Source organism: Pholcus phalangioides, unplaced genomic scaffold (genome assembly GCF_987345545.1).
Source record: "Pholcus phalangioides strain wild (caught in Gottingen) unplaced genomic scaffold, Ppha-v1.0 ptg000010l_1, whole genome shotgun sequence".
NCBI classification, from domain to species: Eukaryota; Metazoa; Arthropoda; class Arachnida; order Araneae; family Pholcidae; genus Pholcus; species Pholcus phalangioides.
In genome coordinates this window covers 25,950,895-25,969,102 of record NW_028301603.1, presented here as the reverse complement: position 1 = coordinate 25,969,102, position 18,208 = coordinate 25,950,895, and the positions used below count along the sequence as shown (strand labels likewise).

General features: G+C 39.4%; 1 protein-coding gene across 4 annotated transcripts in view; it reads left to right on the top strand.

The window, feature by feature from the left end:
• The window catches only part of LOC149081157 (solute carrier organic anion transporter family member 4A1-like), a 357,667-nt gene that overhangs the window by 106,536 nt on the left and 232,923 nt on the right, over positions 1-18,208 (top strand). For all 4 annotated transcript variants that reach the window (XM_089237938.1, XM_089237940.1, XM_089237937.1 and 1 more), the window contains exon 6: positions 3,043-3,132. In XM_089237938.1, coding sequence (XP_089094064.1) covers positions 3,043-3,132 — 90 coding nt within the window. The remainder of the gene's footprint in view (positions 1-3,042; positions 3,133-18,208) is intronic.

Below are 18,208 nucleotides of genomic sequence, written 5' to 3'. Positions count from 1 at the left end.
AGATGATCAACTGAAGGTAACGGAAAGTTCTCGCGTTGAACGCTGCTGTTCAACTTGGTCAGATCGACACAGAGCCTGATGTTTCCATTCGGTTTTGCTGCTAACACCAGCGGAGCACACCATTCACTCGGTTCTGTCACTGACTCGATTATTCCGTCCTTCAACATCGCATCGAGATGCTGTTTTACTTTATCCATTAATGGGATAGGAACTCGCCTTGGAACGTGAACTGCAAAGGGAACGGCACCGGGCTTCAGCTTGATTTCGTATTCTCCCTTCAGTTCTCCAAGCCCATCGAAAATTCGTGGAAATTCTTTTTCCGGGTCGACTTGAGTTAGGCTGTGAGCCATCACTTCATTGAGTCGTTGTATCAACTTTAGTTGGACGCAATGTTCTCTTGACAATAGTGGACGATCGGGTCCCTTGACAATAGTGGACGATCGGGTCCCTTGACAATAGTGGACGATCGGGTCCCTTGACAATAGTGGACGATCGGGTCCCTTGACAATAGTGGACGATCGGGTCCCTTGATCACATAGACTTTTGCCGACGTAGAGGCTGACTTGCAAGTTAGCTGGCACTCGAACATTCCCTTGACGTTCAAGTTCGCTGCACCGGGACTCGAAAGATTTCGGTCAGGAAGCTTGAGTTTCGGAAATCTGTTTTTATTCCGTTTGTAGAGACTGTCTGGGATGACTGTCACATCCGCTCCTGAATCCAGCAGAAAGTTGACTCGGACATCTCCGACTAAGACGTCTTCTTCCCAAGTCTCTTTGTGCGATGACGCGGATGATACTAAGTAGCCAAGGAATGTCCTCGACGTCTTCACCCCGACTTTACGCACTGACGAAATGTTCGCAGCTACCCTTGACTTGCAAACCCTAGCGAAGTGGTTTTTCTTACCGCACTTACGGCATGTGGCGTCCTTGGCCGGGCAGGAACTCTTGTGATGAAACTTTGCTCGTCCGCACCAAAAACAAGAAGATTCATTCCTACTGTGGGTCTGGCCCTGCTTTTCCTTCGTTGATTGCTCGTTTCTTGAACTCTGAGCCATGGCTTCTCCGGGGATTTCTGTGACCCTGGCCGGGTTCCTGGCTAGCTCTGAGCTGGTTTAACGCAGGATTATGTAACTCCTCTTGCTGCTTCTTGACCAATTCGTATTGTCTTGCCATGGTCGTAGCTTTCTCCAGCGTCAGACCTTGCTCCAGCTGAAGCTTCTCGGACAATCTTCAGTCGCTGACACCCACGACGATGCGGTCGCGAATCATCTCCTCTCGGAGAGCTTGATACTCGCATGACTCCGTTAGCACACGGAGAGCAGAGATGAACTCCTCCACTGGTTCTCCAGAGTGTTGAACACGGTTGTTGAACTTAGCCCGCTCGTATATGATATTTTTCCTGGTCAAGAAATGTCCGTCGAATGCCGCTATTACCAAATCGTACTTCTCCTGGTCCGCTGATGGCAGGTGAAACGAGGTGAAAATGTCCTCCGCTTGATCACCCAACAGGTAGAGAAGCGTTTTGACCTGGTCTTTCTCGCCCTCCTTCGCTAGCCCTGACGCGTCGCGAAATCTTTCGAAGCGTTTCTTCCATTTTGGCCATTCGGATGGCGTTGTAAATGAAAACGGTTCGGGACACGGCACTTCAAACGTTGACGACATGTTCTTAGCCCTAACCATAGACTTATGTAAAGCGGCGATTTAGGCTTAGTTATTCGAACGTTAGTAATCAAGCTAAGACTTACTCAACGACGTTCGAAAACTAAATCGGTGGATCTTTCTGGATCCCGCAGCTGCCACCATGCTTCGCTTGGCCTCCTAGACATATCACTAATTAAGTATGCACCAGAGCCAACGAGAATAACTTATAATCATTTTTATTTACACAGATGCCTAAACCAGAGCGTCCGACATCTCTCATGTCCAACAGTCAACAACCTTGTATCTCTTCGGCTCCATGGCCTTTTCACCCGATCCGATTATTATACATCACTTCATTTCACTTCCGACACACCTTCTACTATACCACTTGATTTGACAGGCTTTGACGACTCTCAACTTCCGTGCTTCATTGGGTCCTGATGCTAATCCTCCTTCAAATGTCTGTTGGTGAGTTTGGAATCGACATCCAGTGATGAATATCTCGTTGGTGCTCTTTTGTAGGACAAGTTTCGTCGGCTGGACTTTTACAAGCTCTGGCGCTATCCTTCCTCCAGATAACTGCTTCCATTATGATAGATTGTCTACGGATTTGAAATAATACCGAACAAGCACAATACCTCTTTCGTTCGTCATTTTGTTTTGGCTTGAGTTAATCTTGTAGGGTACTGAAATAGTGCTATGAAAAAAAAATAATAATAAAAATTAAAGAAAAAATTTAGGAATTTATTAAGCGCTACGATTATGTTACCCTCCCCATCCTACTTTTTCTACTTTTTTGAGTGGGAACCCTGCAGCATACTCCATGCTGGAACAAAACACATTGATGTCACCCACCATGTGTGCTGTTAAAAACGATGATTGAAGTTCTAAATATCGGAACTGAGCTCATGGTAGCCAATTCATTAACAAAGGCTGGACCAATATCGAAACATGAACTGTGTGCACTTCAAATATGGATGTCAAATGATTTTTTTTTGTCATCGTTAAATCAGGATTAGTGTTGCAAGAAATCTAATTTGAAATGATTCCACGTGACGCAGTCATGAACAACTGTCTTGGGAACTCTCTATATTTTTTTACGTTCAGTTAGCAACTTTGCGCTGTGGTTTGCTTATCTTCTCTGACTGTTTATTTCTTGAATACATTCATGTGTTAAAATATAATTAAAGTTTTTCCTAAGTAGTCTTCTTGCAAGAAAATTTCTGTTGCCAGAAAATGTCATTTCTGAATTGCTCTCATGGTTTTAACTTCAGAGAAATATTCTCTTCTACGTTCATTTATATTTACTAGATATACGATGTCATTAAGGCAGTTAATGTCAAAAATTATAAATGTATTTGTATTCTATTTTATAGCAATGAACTTTTGTGTTAAATTTTAGGAATGCTAGTATCTGGTCTCGCTACCTTCTTACCAAAAGTGATTGAATCACAGTTTAGCCTAGCAGCTAGCAAAGCTGCTTTTGTTGTGGGTAAGTGAACTTGCTATTTCCATAATTTGTTAAATAAATCTATTTTTCATCAAGACCTATTAAGTTAAGACAAGTTAACTTTTGAGGCAATATTATATTTAAAAGAAAAAAAAATTGGTGATTGCTTACATAAACTTGATAATCATCAATGATCAATGAACTTCACTCATAAACTTTAGTTTACGAGTCATTCGCAAGGCAAGTAAAAATTTTTAACAAATTTTGATTCAATATACGAGCGATATCTTACAAGTCTAGCTAAATTTTTAAAATTTTCAATAGAATTTGACTTGATAAGATACTATTCTGAATAAAAAATAGTACCTACACCAAAGTCTTCTAGATACAGGGCCGGACTTTCGCTGCCCAGTGCAAAAATTTTTTATGTAGTTGCTTCCCAACTTATTCATTTTCGAGTTACAAACATCGAGTTAAAAAATTCTTGAGGGGAAAAAATTGTTCAGAAAGAACTAATTTTATTGCATTCATTTTTTTAGGAAGGCGTTGATAGTTGAGATTGTAATCAATAGAGCCCAGAAGTCTAGGCACTAATAGGCAAAAAGGCACTAAAAATACTTAAAATAGGCACTAAAAAAAGGCGTTTTTAATTTACGGAAGAAAGGAAATATATCTACGAAATGAAGGGTCCAGAAACTATATAGCTGAACAATTGGTTGCACTTAATCCATCTGGGATTTGAATTAGAGCTTATAATAACTGCATTAATATCCAAGTTAAATTTATTTCAAGCCCAAAATAAAGTATTTGAGAGCCCTCAGGTCAATTCCAGGGCCACCATTACCAGATGTGGAGCCCGAATTGAACATGATGTGTGGGGCTCCTTCGAGTTGCGAATAATTCTCATTCATTTGATGTGTTATTTGAATAATCAGTATCATTTCCATAGTTGAAACTTTGTTTTATTGTTATATTCTCACATATGAGGGGCTTCCCCCCCCCACCTCCCGCATGGGGGCTCTGTGTGGCCACATCTGTCGCCCATCCCTGAGGGCGACTCTGGTAAATTTAATCGAACACCAAAACATATGTAAAATAAATAGCCATGGTTGTTTGCAGTGCAATTATGTTTTAAAACACACAGACACAATGTTAGAATATTATGTTAATGGACAAACAATTGATTCATTTATTTCTGTTTTTGGTATCTGACAACAGATTATTTGTCAAGTATTTAGATTCAGAGTTTTGGCAACAGTACAAAAAAAAGTATGGCAGCTTAAGTCTGAACAACAGATGTTGTTTCTCATCACACAAATTTTTAGTGTTTAAATCTGTATCAAATATGCCTTAGTTCAGTTAAATATTTTGGTTACGTGTAGTGCTCGCACGATGGCGCTGGGGTATCTCCGCAGCTTATATACTTATTATTTCATTTTCTGCTGGTGGCAACACAACAGAAATCGGGAGTCAAAGGCGTCTGGCTCTGTGTCTGTGTCTCTCCGTTAACGGGCCACATTTTTCTCTACCAGTATTCCTGTTTGTATTATGTAAATATTATCAAAATCGTGTTAAAATTATTGTCGTGTAAACATACAAACGAAATCATTTCATGGATCAACTAAAGATTGGTAACCCGGACGTGATGAGGCAGTCTTGGGCACGTCAGCTTCTGCCACTGGAATTTGTTGATACGCCGAGACGAGGTCGATGGTCGAGTAGATTGCAGTCCTATGAAGCATGTGGGTTAGGTCATGGATATAAGGAATGGGCTATCTGTCTGGTGTGGTGATCTGATTTAGCTGACTGTAGTCACCGCAGATACGCCACGTACCGTTAGGTTTCTTGACTATATGAATTGTCTGGCCCATGCACCAGGGGCGTGGCCAAAAATTTCATTCGGGGGCACCAAAGGGATAGAACAATGGATTTGGCCATCTTTTTTCCTTTTTTCGGTCATTTTCTCACATTTTGGGGGGCGGGCCTTGAGGCTCTGCCCCTTCCCCCGCTACGCCCTTGGCATGCACTATTAGATGGCTGACATAATCCTTGTTTTTACATGTCCAGAAATAGCTTTTTTGGAGCAAGATAACTTTTCTGGAGAGAGACGGCGAGCTTTAGAAAAAATTGGCCTACCTGTTGTCTCGATGATATGGGCATGATATACAGCATGGTTTGGCGTTCTGCGAAGATTTGCTGAGCATGCTTTAAGTTGCGCCACCGTCGAAAAGTTTGATTGAGTAAAAATCTGAAGTGACTGTTCACTCACCATAAACGTTTATTGAAGATGAATTTGCAGCGGAAAGTTGGAGAAGTGGTTGACGTTTGTCAGTGCTGCATGCTGGGAGTATTGAAACGTCAGATCCAGTGTCCACAAGGAATGAAATGTTGGTGCTTCGATCGACTACAAATAAGCGACGAGATGTTGATGGCAGGGAGCATGTCGCTACTACTCTCCGCCCTCGTCGTTTTTTGTAAACCTGTATGGTGAAGTGCACCTTCTGGCTTGATTGCCAAATGTCTTATGGTACCAGCAAAATTGTCTATGGGGCCATTCAAGTATTACGTCAGCATATTTTTAGCCATTTTTTACCCTCCTCGTCAGCAAAATTTCGTCAGCAGCTTAGAATATTTTATATCTTCAAAAAGGGTGGTTGATGGCGTAAGCAACCTTCAAACCCCCCCCCCCCCGCGTCATCAAAAGTCAGCAAATCCGAAACCCCTCCTCCCTCGATGCTGACGTAATACTTGAATGATCTCTATCCGGTGACGTAAGTGGTGGTGTTAATCTTTTTGAACGGGCGAAACACTGCGAGAACGCACACACAAAACTCTTTTCAGTTCGCGGCGTAGTTGGGCAACCTTTTCTTGGACTGGTGTGATCATGTCCGATTATTGACTTTTTTCCACGTCGTCTGCATGAGGTGGGCTTGCTTCTTGGATTTTGTCGGCCCAGCTCGGCCGTTTTGTTAAGGGTTAGTGGACTGACGGCAGCGAGTATAGATTGAGTAGATTTGGGCGGTTGTTGCAGGAAGAGTTCTGTCAATAGTTCTTCCGAAATGCTGTGAGATTCCGGTCTTCGTTTTAATTCACGGAGAATGTCAGACGATTTTCGATCTCCTAATGGCTCACACGCGAGAAGTTTCCTAAGCTGGGTAGACGAGGATACACTGCAACGTGTGAAGAACATCGAAAACGTGTCTTCGAAGAGTATTCGGTATATATGGACGTACTCGATTGGAGGATGTGTCCCACCAGAGTGGTTTGTCTGGCTTAGTATCGTTTCGTCCTTTCCCGATTCATCCTTAGGTCAAAATAGTCTTGTTTCAGCCGATCTCTTCTTTTCCCTCCTTTCTCCCATGTAGATAGGGGGATTACTGTCAATCAAGAAAAAACACCCCGTGGTTTCACAATAGAGTTCCTGGAATTACCTCGTTTGGAAATACCTTGGAAATAGCAGCGTTCCTCAACCTTTTACAGGATATTTAAATTCGTTAAATTGAAGTAAAATACATTGTATATTATACAGGAATGTCCCGTCTTTTTTCAGTGATATTTCTGTATTTTTGGTCGGTCTTCCTTTTTTGTACACGTTTCCCGTTTTTTTTAATGAGACATATTTGAATTGACAATCTTACTGAAATTATGAATGAAGATAATTATTTTCATCACTTATAAATTGTGTTATGATGAATAATTGTTTATGAATAGATATAATTCGTCTAAGCATATTTGTTATGCTCAAAGTTCAAGACGGGGATGAGGCAGAGGAACATTTAATTTTTCACAAACCGTCGGTGAATGTCACTTTCTTGGAAATGTGCTTCACGGATCTAGAAATCAACAAAATAATACAAATTAGATGAAAAAGGAGACAAACATGACGTTTCTTTTTTTTTAATTAACTGCTAAGAAAACAAATTTTTAAAAACACATGTAAAGTTAATCTCTATTCCTACAAGAATTTTAGTCGTGAAAGAACTGTTAAAAATGGGGAGAATTAAGAGAAAAACTTTCCCAAACCTATATATATCACTGGATAGTCTTTAATGTTAGGGAGAAATCTTTTGGATTCAAAAATTTCAATTTTAATGTTTTGTTCAGTTTATACTTTTAGGCTGCTATTAAATGTGACAATTATTGAATAAATTATGATTAATAATTTATTTGTATTTTTGATTATATATAGTGACTGACAAAATATTATATTAAATTCCGATTTATTAAGGGATAATTAGTAATTAACATAATTATATATATATATACATATACATATATATATACATACACTCATGTCCATAAATTGAGGATAATGCCAGCTCCGGCAAATAAAGGTTCAGAAACAAAACAAACGTTACTTATTCATAAAGCTAATTTATTAAACAAAAGATAAAAAACAAAAACGATGGTGTATGTATGATACCATTCATAAAAACTACGATTTTTCCTCCCTGGAGCAATTGTAAAAAATATCTCCTTTACAAAAACTTACTATTACATGGTTGGTATGATGGTTAATACATTGTATGTCTCCCATGCAATGAAATACAGTCCGTACAACGCCTAGGCATGCTGAGTATCAAATTATCGATCTGATCTTGGGGAAGATCACTCCACTCAGCAAGCAATGCTCTCCGAAGTTCCGGTACACATGTAGGAGGTGGTTGATGCAACTCGTCGGCCAAGCATGTCCCACACATGCTCTATCGGATTCAAGTATGGTGAGAATGCTGGCCATTCCATACGGGTTATATCCTCAGATTCAAGACATTCGTTTACGATGTTTGCTCGGTGAGGACGGGCGTTGTCATCCATAAACACAAATTCTGCTCCCATGGCACCCCTAAACAAACGTACATGTTCTTCCAGAATGACGTCCGTATAAATTTGGGCTTTCATGTTCTGGAACACAGTATAATTCCACCCCAAACGAGCAATGCTGCACCACCGTAACGGTGTCGTTCAATGATGTTGTCTTGGTGGTAACGGGCACCTGGCGTTCTCCATATCAAAGTCCGACGTGAATCAGACTGCAAGCTAAACCTGGACTCGTCGGAAAACATCACGCAAGCCCACTGTGACGATGTCCACATTGTATGTTCTCTACTCTAGGCTAATCGCTACCGACGGTGAGTTGCCGTGAGCGGAACACATCTGACATGCCTGCGAGCATATAGACCAATATCTCCCGAACGTCTGTACACGGTTTGCCTTGAAACTGTGGTACCCGTGGCTGCAGATAGCTGACGAGACAGGTCGGATGCTGTGCTCCGTCTGCTTCTTTTGGCAGTTACTGCCAAATACTGGTCTTTATTCGGCGTTGTAACTCGGGGGCGACCTGTACTGTAACGTCTACTGACATTTCCGTTATCTTGGAATCGTTGCCAAAGCCTAGAGATAACACTTTGGGCAATTCCAAGTTCCTCGGATACTTCCATCTGAGTACGCCCACATTCCAGGCGGCCGATAATTCTACCACGTAAAAAATCATCCACGTTCGTCCTCTGCGTCATAACTATTCGCTTATGGCACTGAGTGCCTTACAGAACTCTTGTGAACAATTTTACTTCTTTGCCACCATTCCTTATATACCCCCCCCCTCTTACACTCTCGTCATTGTGACGTACTATCGGCATCATCTGGTGGCTTCCTGAAATTTGCATATCATTCTTTCAGATGTGTGTGATAATTCTAGAGGTGAAATTTTTACTTTAGATTTCGATTTCCGCGCGATTCTGAATTATCCTTAATTCATAGACACGAGTGTGTGTATATATTTAATTATGTTAATTACTAATTATGCCTTAATAAATTGGAATTTAATATAATATTTGGGTATAAATATAAATTGAGGTATAATTAGTTATTAACATAATTATATATATATATATATATATATATATATATATATATATATATATATATATATTTTTTTTTTATTAAGGTATATAATAAATAAGTAATAAATAATATTGTGTAAATATTTATTATTGCCTAAAAAATTCCTAATAATTTTTGTCAACAATATTACATTTGATATAATGATAAACAAAAATTCATATATAGGCTGCACTGTTGCTTAAAATCTAATTAGAATTAAAAAAAATTATTCTCATTTTTGAAAAACCAACAACTACACAAAATTTTCAGAACAAATAAAAAAATGATATTTAAAAAAACTTTTTGGAACATACCTCTGCCTCAATTTTAAAAAGAAATATTTCTAATACATTACTAATACATTCTAGTATATTTACAGAAAAAAATTTAGAATATTGTTTCAAAATATGGAGAAAAATAGCATTAAATTGAAATTAAAAAATTTAAATAAATAGATTGAAACTTACCCTTGAATTTTTAGTGATCTTCAAATTTTGTTGAGGAATCACTGCCAGCCATTTTTTTAAAATGCCATCATCTTTGAGTAAGCGGAACGTTGAATCTTTCTTCGTTCCATCGTAATTCCCGCGGCAGTTAACGATTAAACATTTAAAAACCATGTTCTACTTTAGGTTTTTACGTGCAGAGAAAAAACGGGATGATTATTATTTTTTTAAACAAAAATTAGAATTATCCTTAACTAGTTTTTCCCAGCCACCAGAGCATGACTCATCCTTCGGTGGGAAGCTTGGTGTAGAGGCGTTCTTTTTTAGGGGGTGTTGGTCAAAGACTGTGAAGTTGCATCAAGAAGAGTCGATCACTTTGGCCAAGTTCTCCTACTCAAATCCAAAAGTCCTGTTGCAAACGCTTAATTGTTATTTGGTCGAAAGGGAGTGTACCTTGAAGATCAGAGTATTATTTGACACAGGCTCTCAAAAATCATACATTAGAAAGGAGGCAGCTGCTGCTTTAGGATATGTACCTTTGCGTCAACAAGTGCTTTCTCATTCTATTTTTTGGAGGGAGAAAAATTTGTGAAAAAGTTCATAATGTATATAAGATAGAATTAGGAAGTTTGGATGGTAAATTCCTCTGCAACTTCGATGTTCTTGAACAAGACGACATCTGTGATAACATCCCTTCAGCACAAAATGAACCTTGGATGGACGAATTAAGATCTATGAAAATTTTTGTTGAAGATACGAAAGGTGTTGACATGTTCATTGGAGCTGATGAGGCGGGAAGGTTATTAACTGAAAGAAAAAGGTTCTCAAATGTGGACTGGTAGCTATGGAGACCTGTCGTGGATGAACTTTGCTGGGAAAGATTAATATGTATTCTGAAGATGAAGATACAGTACCAGCAACGGCCATTGCAATGTTTAAAAAAAATCCAAGATATCAGACCTTTTCGACCTTGGTGTGCTTGGCATAACTGATCCCACTGCCACAAAACTGAAGCAAGAGAAGGAGTTTCTGACCAAACAATTTTTTGAAGAGACTGTCCAGTTGAATACAGATGGTAGATATGAAATTGCTCTACTTTGGCGTGAAGATCATCCACCCCTACCTTCTAATAAGTACTTGGCTGTGAAGAGGTTGGACACCACGACCAAGAGACTCCACACAGGAAATCTGTCCAATTCGTATGATGATGTCTTTAACACATTCACGCCGGCGCCGATTTTCATGTTTTTCGCTGTGAGACGGTGCTCAAATTCATGCTTCACTTCATCTGGCGGTGGTGTAGACAAAGATGTAAAGAATGTTACAAATGTTTATGTAAAAGAAAGGGTAGACAGTATGCCACGAAGAAAACCAAAAAAGTAACGACGTATTGTAACAATTGTAAAGGCCAGCCAGCACTCTGTTTACGATGCTTCAAAAAATTGTATCGAAACAAATAAACAGTTAAGTTTATAGTACTGAATTGTTATGTTTTTGCTACTGAATTTTTGTTTTATAAGTTATGTTTATAACGTTGAGATAAAATAAAATAAATCCTTTTTTTTTTCAATTAATATACGTTAAATTTCCATTATTTACATTTTCAACTATATGGTAATTCTTTCTAGTTACTGAACGAACTACATTTTTGATGGTACACAGCGTCTGGTCAAATATTCAAGTGCGACCTACCGGTGGTGCACGCCGCCCGATGGGACAGTCGAGTGCGACCCACCAAACATGGAACATTCAAGGTGCATCCTGTGTTTGATGCCTCAGCTAGGAAGGTAGGATCTCCCTCTTTAAATCAGTGTTTAGAGCCTGGTCCCAATTTGTTGGAATTGATCCCTAACCACCTTCTAAGATTCAGAGAATTCAAGTATGGGCTCACTGCAGATATTGAGAAAGCTTTTCTACAAATAAGTGTGTGTCCAGAGGATCGTGACTATCTACATTTCTTGTGGTGGAATGAGAAGGAAAACTTGATGATCCTGCGTCATTCTAGAGTTGTGTTTGGCGTTAAAAGTAGTTCATTTCTCTTAGAAGCTGTTCTAGATCATCACTTTAAATTTCAACACACTGCTGAGAAACTCCTCAAGAACTTCTATGTCGATAATCTTGTCATCAGTCTGACACCTCATCCCGGTACATTTGGCCCCCGGACATTTCGCCTGCTCTGACCCAGTGAGTGACCATATGAGTGACTCAGTGAGTAATCAAGTAAATCGGAAATTTATCTCTGATATTTCGCCTGCCCTGATCGTACGCGTGACCGTACGAGTGAACATATGAATGATGGTACAAGTGACCAAGTGAGTGACCGCATGAGTGATCAAGTGAGTAAATACATGAGTGATCCAGTGAATTTAAAATTTACTCCCGGACATTTCACCTGCCCTGACCATATGAGTGACCATATGAGTTACTCAGTGAGTAATCAAGTGAATTGGAAATTGACCCCCCTCCCCTTTCATTTTGCCTACCTTGACCGTACGCGTGACCGTACGCGTGACCGTATGAGTGAACATATGAATGATGGTACGAGTGACCAAGTGAGTGACCCAGTCAGTAATCAAGTGAATCGGAAATTTACCCCCCTGTCATTTTGCCTACCTTGATCGTACGCGTGACTGTATGAGTGAACGTATGAATGACGGAACAAGTGAGTGATCATATGAGTGATCAAGTGAGTGATCATATGAGTGATCAAGTGAGTGAATATAGGAGTAATCGAGTTAAGAAATGAAAATGAAATTAAATAAATTTAATGAAAATTTATCCTGCATTTTTACCGGACATTTCACCTGATGACCCAGTGAGTGACCATATGAGTGCAATAAATTGGAACTTTTGGCAAAATTTAGTGATAAGCCGTATTCAGCATTGCGATTTCCTGCATTCTCCTCGATGATGCATGGTGAACCTAAGTATGAAGGTTTTTATTTAAACCCATCTGGATATCAGTAATATCAATTACAACGGTTGAATAATTTTGTCAAGTCTGCCTGTGGATCACCTATGACATTGTCGCATTCCATAGGTTGAGAAACACTGCACTCGATTAAAAAGCACTTACTAACACAATCTAAAAATGACATTATTGTATAGGTATACCGTTATATATCGAGTGTCAGTGCTGCGTGGTTTCATCGCGCACGAAATATTTCTGCAAGTACCCTTGAACGTAAATTTCTATACAAACGTTTCTTATATCGGAAGCCTTCCCATGGCTTATAATAGTGGTTGTTGAAGAGTTCGTGGTACCCTCCAAAGCTTTCAAAATTTCGTTGCCCTGAGGCAAGGAAAAATGAGTGTTTTACTGCAGTAGTGAGAGCAATAACACCCCGGAATGCGTACAGTAGGAGTTGCCGTCAAGGCGCCAGGATAGAATGCATTTTATAACAAATGCCCAATTACATCAAAAAAACCGTTCACCGTCCAGATGACATCTCTGGAGTACAATTTAAAATATCTCTTCCACCGGTAGAAGTTTTTCTTTCATCTCGCTGGCATGTACCCAGGGAAATGGTAATTTAATCATTATTAAAGAATGATGGAACTCTAAAAGTAAGTTGGTGCAGTGAAGTATTGAACTATTATCAGCACAAATATTGAAACTGACCACAGAAATTGGATGTGCTACCGAGGCGATTGCGCGGAGAGCACGGCTCGTAAGAGCCACCATTACTTCACACAGTCATTCATCTCCCAAATTTGTCTCTCCTCTTAGCCTACTTCCCTGGATAATAGACCGCTTTGCCCCACCTGTAATTACACCGTGGACTATACACCAGAACGGACGATAATTTCGTTATAACACAGTGGAACCCGATTATCTGGGGTTTTGGTGGCAATGTCGACCACGGATAACTGAAAACCAGGCTTGAAGCAAAAAGCGTAAAAAAATTACAGAACGGTAAGGGGCCGTTCAAGTATTGCGTCATCATCGATAGGTTTCTGATTTGCTGACTTTTGATGACAAGGGGGGGGGAGGGGTGGTTTGGATAATGCTTACGTCATCAACCACCCTTTATAAAAATATGAGTTAGGATTCAGAGGGGCAGAGCTGATGACGAAATTTTGCTGACAAGGGGGGGGGCACAAGGGGGTCAAAAATGGCTAAAAATTTGCTTACGTAATACTTGAACGGCCCCTAATCACAAAATGCTCCGAACAAAATACTAGTATACGGAGCCGGCCTAGAGCGGGTGTCACCGGGCCGCAAAATGTGCAAACCAGGCCCTATTAATATAGTCCTCATATTGTCTTAGAGATAATCTCTGACTTTTGTTTATGTTTTAATTCTCGTTTTTTGTTATTAGAGACAGTTGAGTTGGTTACGCAAAGTAAGCTTGAGTAGTCAAAATGAACATACCTTCAATATCAGCAGTACTTCTCATTAACAGGAAAAAAAAGAAACACCTTCTCATTTGCGCAAATATTTCGAAGCCCACTCCCCTTAACCTTTGCATTTGTGTCACATTATGTAATTTTGTACCACAGGTATTCTGCTTCTCAGAAAGTCGAGGTTCTGCTGAAGTTTTCTTGCAGATAGCAACCTGGCTACTGTTTCAGTCACTAGCGATTCGGAAGATCACTCGAACGCAGGTTTTAAGCTCGCTTAAACTAGCTATGGCCTAGGCTTCAATAAGGATATATAAAGTGAGACGCGCGAGCGTAAGGTAGTAAAAGAAACTGAAACCAGTATGATGCTTTTACCAATACATGAAACAACCAATACAAAAAAACAGGAAATACATAACTCTTTTGATAGAAAAATTGCGAGGAATAAGATGTTTCATAGTTATGGTATGATTTGTTCAAAATTCAAAATTAAACGCGATTCCTCTGAGATAGTCAATTGCATTGCGGTTTTGGAAATCGAGAACAATTCTTTTGATCCTGGCTGAAATAGCAGCATATTTCTTGTTTTTTGGATTCCCCGGATTTCGGGCAATGAGCAGAGTTACTTCAAAATGGTGCAGCCCTTGTTGTTTTTTCAAAAAGTCGATGAATCGATATATGTTCGGGGATAAGGTAGCACAGGTTTCCTGGAATCCCCTGTGCCACCCTTCTACGCAGTTATTGGTTCGGTGCTGATCATTCAGCGTTCGAGCATAAACATTCCAAAGTTCTATTTCAAACATGGGCGATTGGTGACCTCTTCGTTGTCGTCTTCCAATATATGTATCCTCGAAGTAGTTTGCAATGACTAAAGCTTCACTGGGGAAGTTATCCGCCTTAATAAAAACCTCGAATGTTCGAATGACATCTGCAGGTGGAGCAAACGCCAATGCTGGAATCATGCGGATCCCACGAGCAAATTCATGATCCTGTTCGTATCTACTCTTTAATCCCTCCTGCTGAACTTTTCGCCAAACGCTTTGCGAAAGATGAAAAAAACATCTGGTGTTTGCTATGCCTTTAAATTCCTGCTGGAATGCCTGTAGCGCACTTTGCTCAAAATCAGTCATGAGTCACTAGGGTTGAAGTTCAGTTTGCAAATTTTTGAGTTCTTGAAGCAACTTCGCGTACGTAGTCCGAGTTTTATTAGGTAAAAGTGCGTAGACCATCGGAATTGTGGCATCAAACAAAACCACGTGAACTGTGTAGAGTTGCTGGAAATGCATTGTTGCTTCACTGAAAGTTCCGTCAGCAAACCACTCTTGGCTACGCGCCAGCAATTGCAGATTGCTTCTTGTCGAGAAAATCAGCATCCTACCTGGGAGCAATTCTTCGCGAGAGTCATACATCAGGAACTGTTGTACATTGCAATCTATAATGACTTCCTGATAATTTTGGGGAATCACCAGGTCCCGAAGATTGCTCGGTAAAGCAGGAGCACCATTGTTGCATTGCACATTACGAATGGTTCGCTTCAGTGACTCCTTTTTTTGGAAGTAATGCCGTGACATTGCCATGAGCTTCTGCAATAACTGACGCGACTATCTGCTGTGGCCGTTTGCTCGTAGTTATTGCATGTTGGCGTATTTGGTCAAGCAGTTGCAACACTTCTGGCCTTGCAGCTTCAGCTGCATGGTTATGATTATTTACGACTTTCACAATTGGACCGTCTGAGCCAACAGTCCAAACACGCCCCTTGCAAGTGGTTCGTTTTTCGCAAACCCAGATTCCATATAGTTCATCTGCAGATTTCTTTGAAAATACGTATATGTGGGTGTTAACATCGACCAATTTCCTTTTTCCTCTTATTGATGGAACACTTTCGGCCATGTTACGCCTAGGATCAAATACGTCGAGGCGCACGAATAATATGCTGATACAACACTTAACTTGTAGGATGCAAAACGGGCAATTACACAGAGAAAACAGCAAACGTATTTTGTCCAGTAAGCAGGCAAATGTAATGAGATCTTGATGTAGACAGACCACATTGTCATTCGCAGAGTCTGTTCAGAGTCCCTCTCAGACAACAGGTGACGAGGCAAACGCGTAAGGCGACATGTTCTCAGGGACGGTGTTTTTCATAACAAATTTGTTTTGGCGATCGAAACCAGACAGAAATAGAAGTGCGAACTCGTAAATAAGTACTGGTGAATACAATACTTTTGAGTTATTCAACACAATTCGTTCATTTCAATGCTCTTTTACACTGTTACCGGTGCCGGTCTATATAGCCTCTTTTAGTGCTCTACAGAAGCTGGGGCTGTACTACCTTCTCATGCTTATTCTCATCCGATCCGAATTATAAGCATCGGTTCATAAGCATGACGTTAAGAATAATCCGAAAAACGATACCAAGGAATTATTGTTAGGCTCACTCCTTAACGTCACGTGACGTGAAAGAGGGAAAATCAAAGAAATCGCTTTCTACACAGGGAAAAGCGATTTTTCCCTTTTTCCGATCGACCACTGACCAATCAAAATTAAGCTTGGGATATACAACTACTGCTGAATTTTTGTTCAGCGACGGTGGCAACGCAATTCATTTTTAATGCACGTGCAGACTATTTGTTGTTGTTTTGTTTCCACAATCTTTAACGTCAAAAATGGAAGGTGTTAGCGGGCTCTATCGGCTAGATACTTTTTTTAAATGGGGAGGATGGAAAATAAAAGGAGTATATGTGTGTGAAGAATTATATTTCTATAAAATTAAAATACATTTTACAGCGTGTAAAAATTATTCAGAAGGATATTTCAGCATTCTAATTAATTTATTGAAGTTCTTTTTAAGCCGTACTTCATAAGGAACTACCAAAATCACATTGGGATAATAATGTATTGTCCTCCATTGCCTATTTTGATGGACGTGGGTGATTATTACTTTGCTTCATTTATTTTATACATATATAATTTTATGATAATATAATTGTATCATCGAGAAATATACCGTGAAAAAAAATCTCGCGAAAAAATATAGCTGTAGAGGGAATTATATCGTAATATCGAGTATCCTTGTAGCGAGGTTTCACTGTATATTACACTTGGATTTCTAATTGAATCAGCCGACGAAATTGCATTGTTTTCTTTCATCTCGTAATGTGAATTTCCAAGTCCAAAAAATAAATTTTTGAATAAATAAATAAAATACGATCATCCGATGCTTAAGAAGGGGGTCTGCCCTATCCTTATCGTCATCCGAATATTCGGAGAAATACGATGCTTGTTTTCGGAGGGAGAATGGGCTGTACTATCTCTTCATGCTTATCAGGAATCCGATCCGTATCCGAGCCGATTATGACAATATAAGCATGAAAGGGAAATTTCCGTTCTAGCGGCATTCTCCCTCCGAAAACAAGCATCGTATTTCTCCGAATATTCGGATGACGATAAGGATAGGGCAGACCCCCTTCTTAAGCATCGGATGATCGTATTTTCCACTCACGATGGCGAGTGGAAAATACGAAAAATGAAAAATTTATTTCTTGGAGTTGGAAATTTATGACGATGACTTCATTGGTGGTTTTTCTTGAAAGAAAATTGCAATTTTGTCGGCTTTTTACAACTGATTGGACGGATTCAATTAGAAATCCAAGTGTAGTATACAGTGAAACCTCGCTACAACGATACTCGATATAACGATAATTCCCTCTACAACTATATTTTTTCGCGAGATTTTTTTTCACGGTATATTTCTCGATGATACAATTATATTATCATAAAATTATATATATATATATATAAAATAAATGAAGCAAAGTAATAATCATCCTCGTCCATCAAAATAGGCAATGGAGGACAATACATTATTATCCCAATGTGATTTTGGTAGTTCCTTATGAAGTACGGCTTAAAAAGAACTTCAATAAATTAATTAGAATGCTGAAATATCTTTTTGAATAATATTTACACGCTGAAAAATATATTTTAATTATAGAAATAACTCTTCATATACTCTTATTTTCCATCCTCCCCATTTAAAAAAAATAAAAAAAGTATCTAGCCGATAGCCCCGCTAACATCTTCATTTTTAACGTTAAAGAATGTGAAAAAAACCAACAACAAATGTTCTGCACGTGCATTAAAAATGAATTGCGTTGCCATCGTCGTTGAACAAAAAATTCAGTAAATGTATAGTAGTAGTTGTATGCCCCAAGCTTAATTTTGATTGGTCAGTGGTCGATCGGCCAAAGGGAAAAATCGTTTTTCCCTGTGTAGAAATCGATTTCTTTGATTTTCCCTTTTTCACGTCACGTGACGTTAAGGAGTGAGCCTACGAATAATTCCTTGGTATCGTTTTTCTTATTATTCTTAACGTCATGCTTATGAACCGATGCTTATAATTCGGATCGGATGAGAATAAGCATGAGCAGGTAGTACAGCCCCTGGTT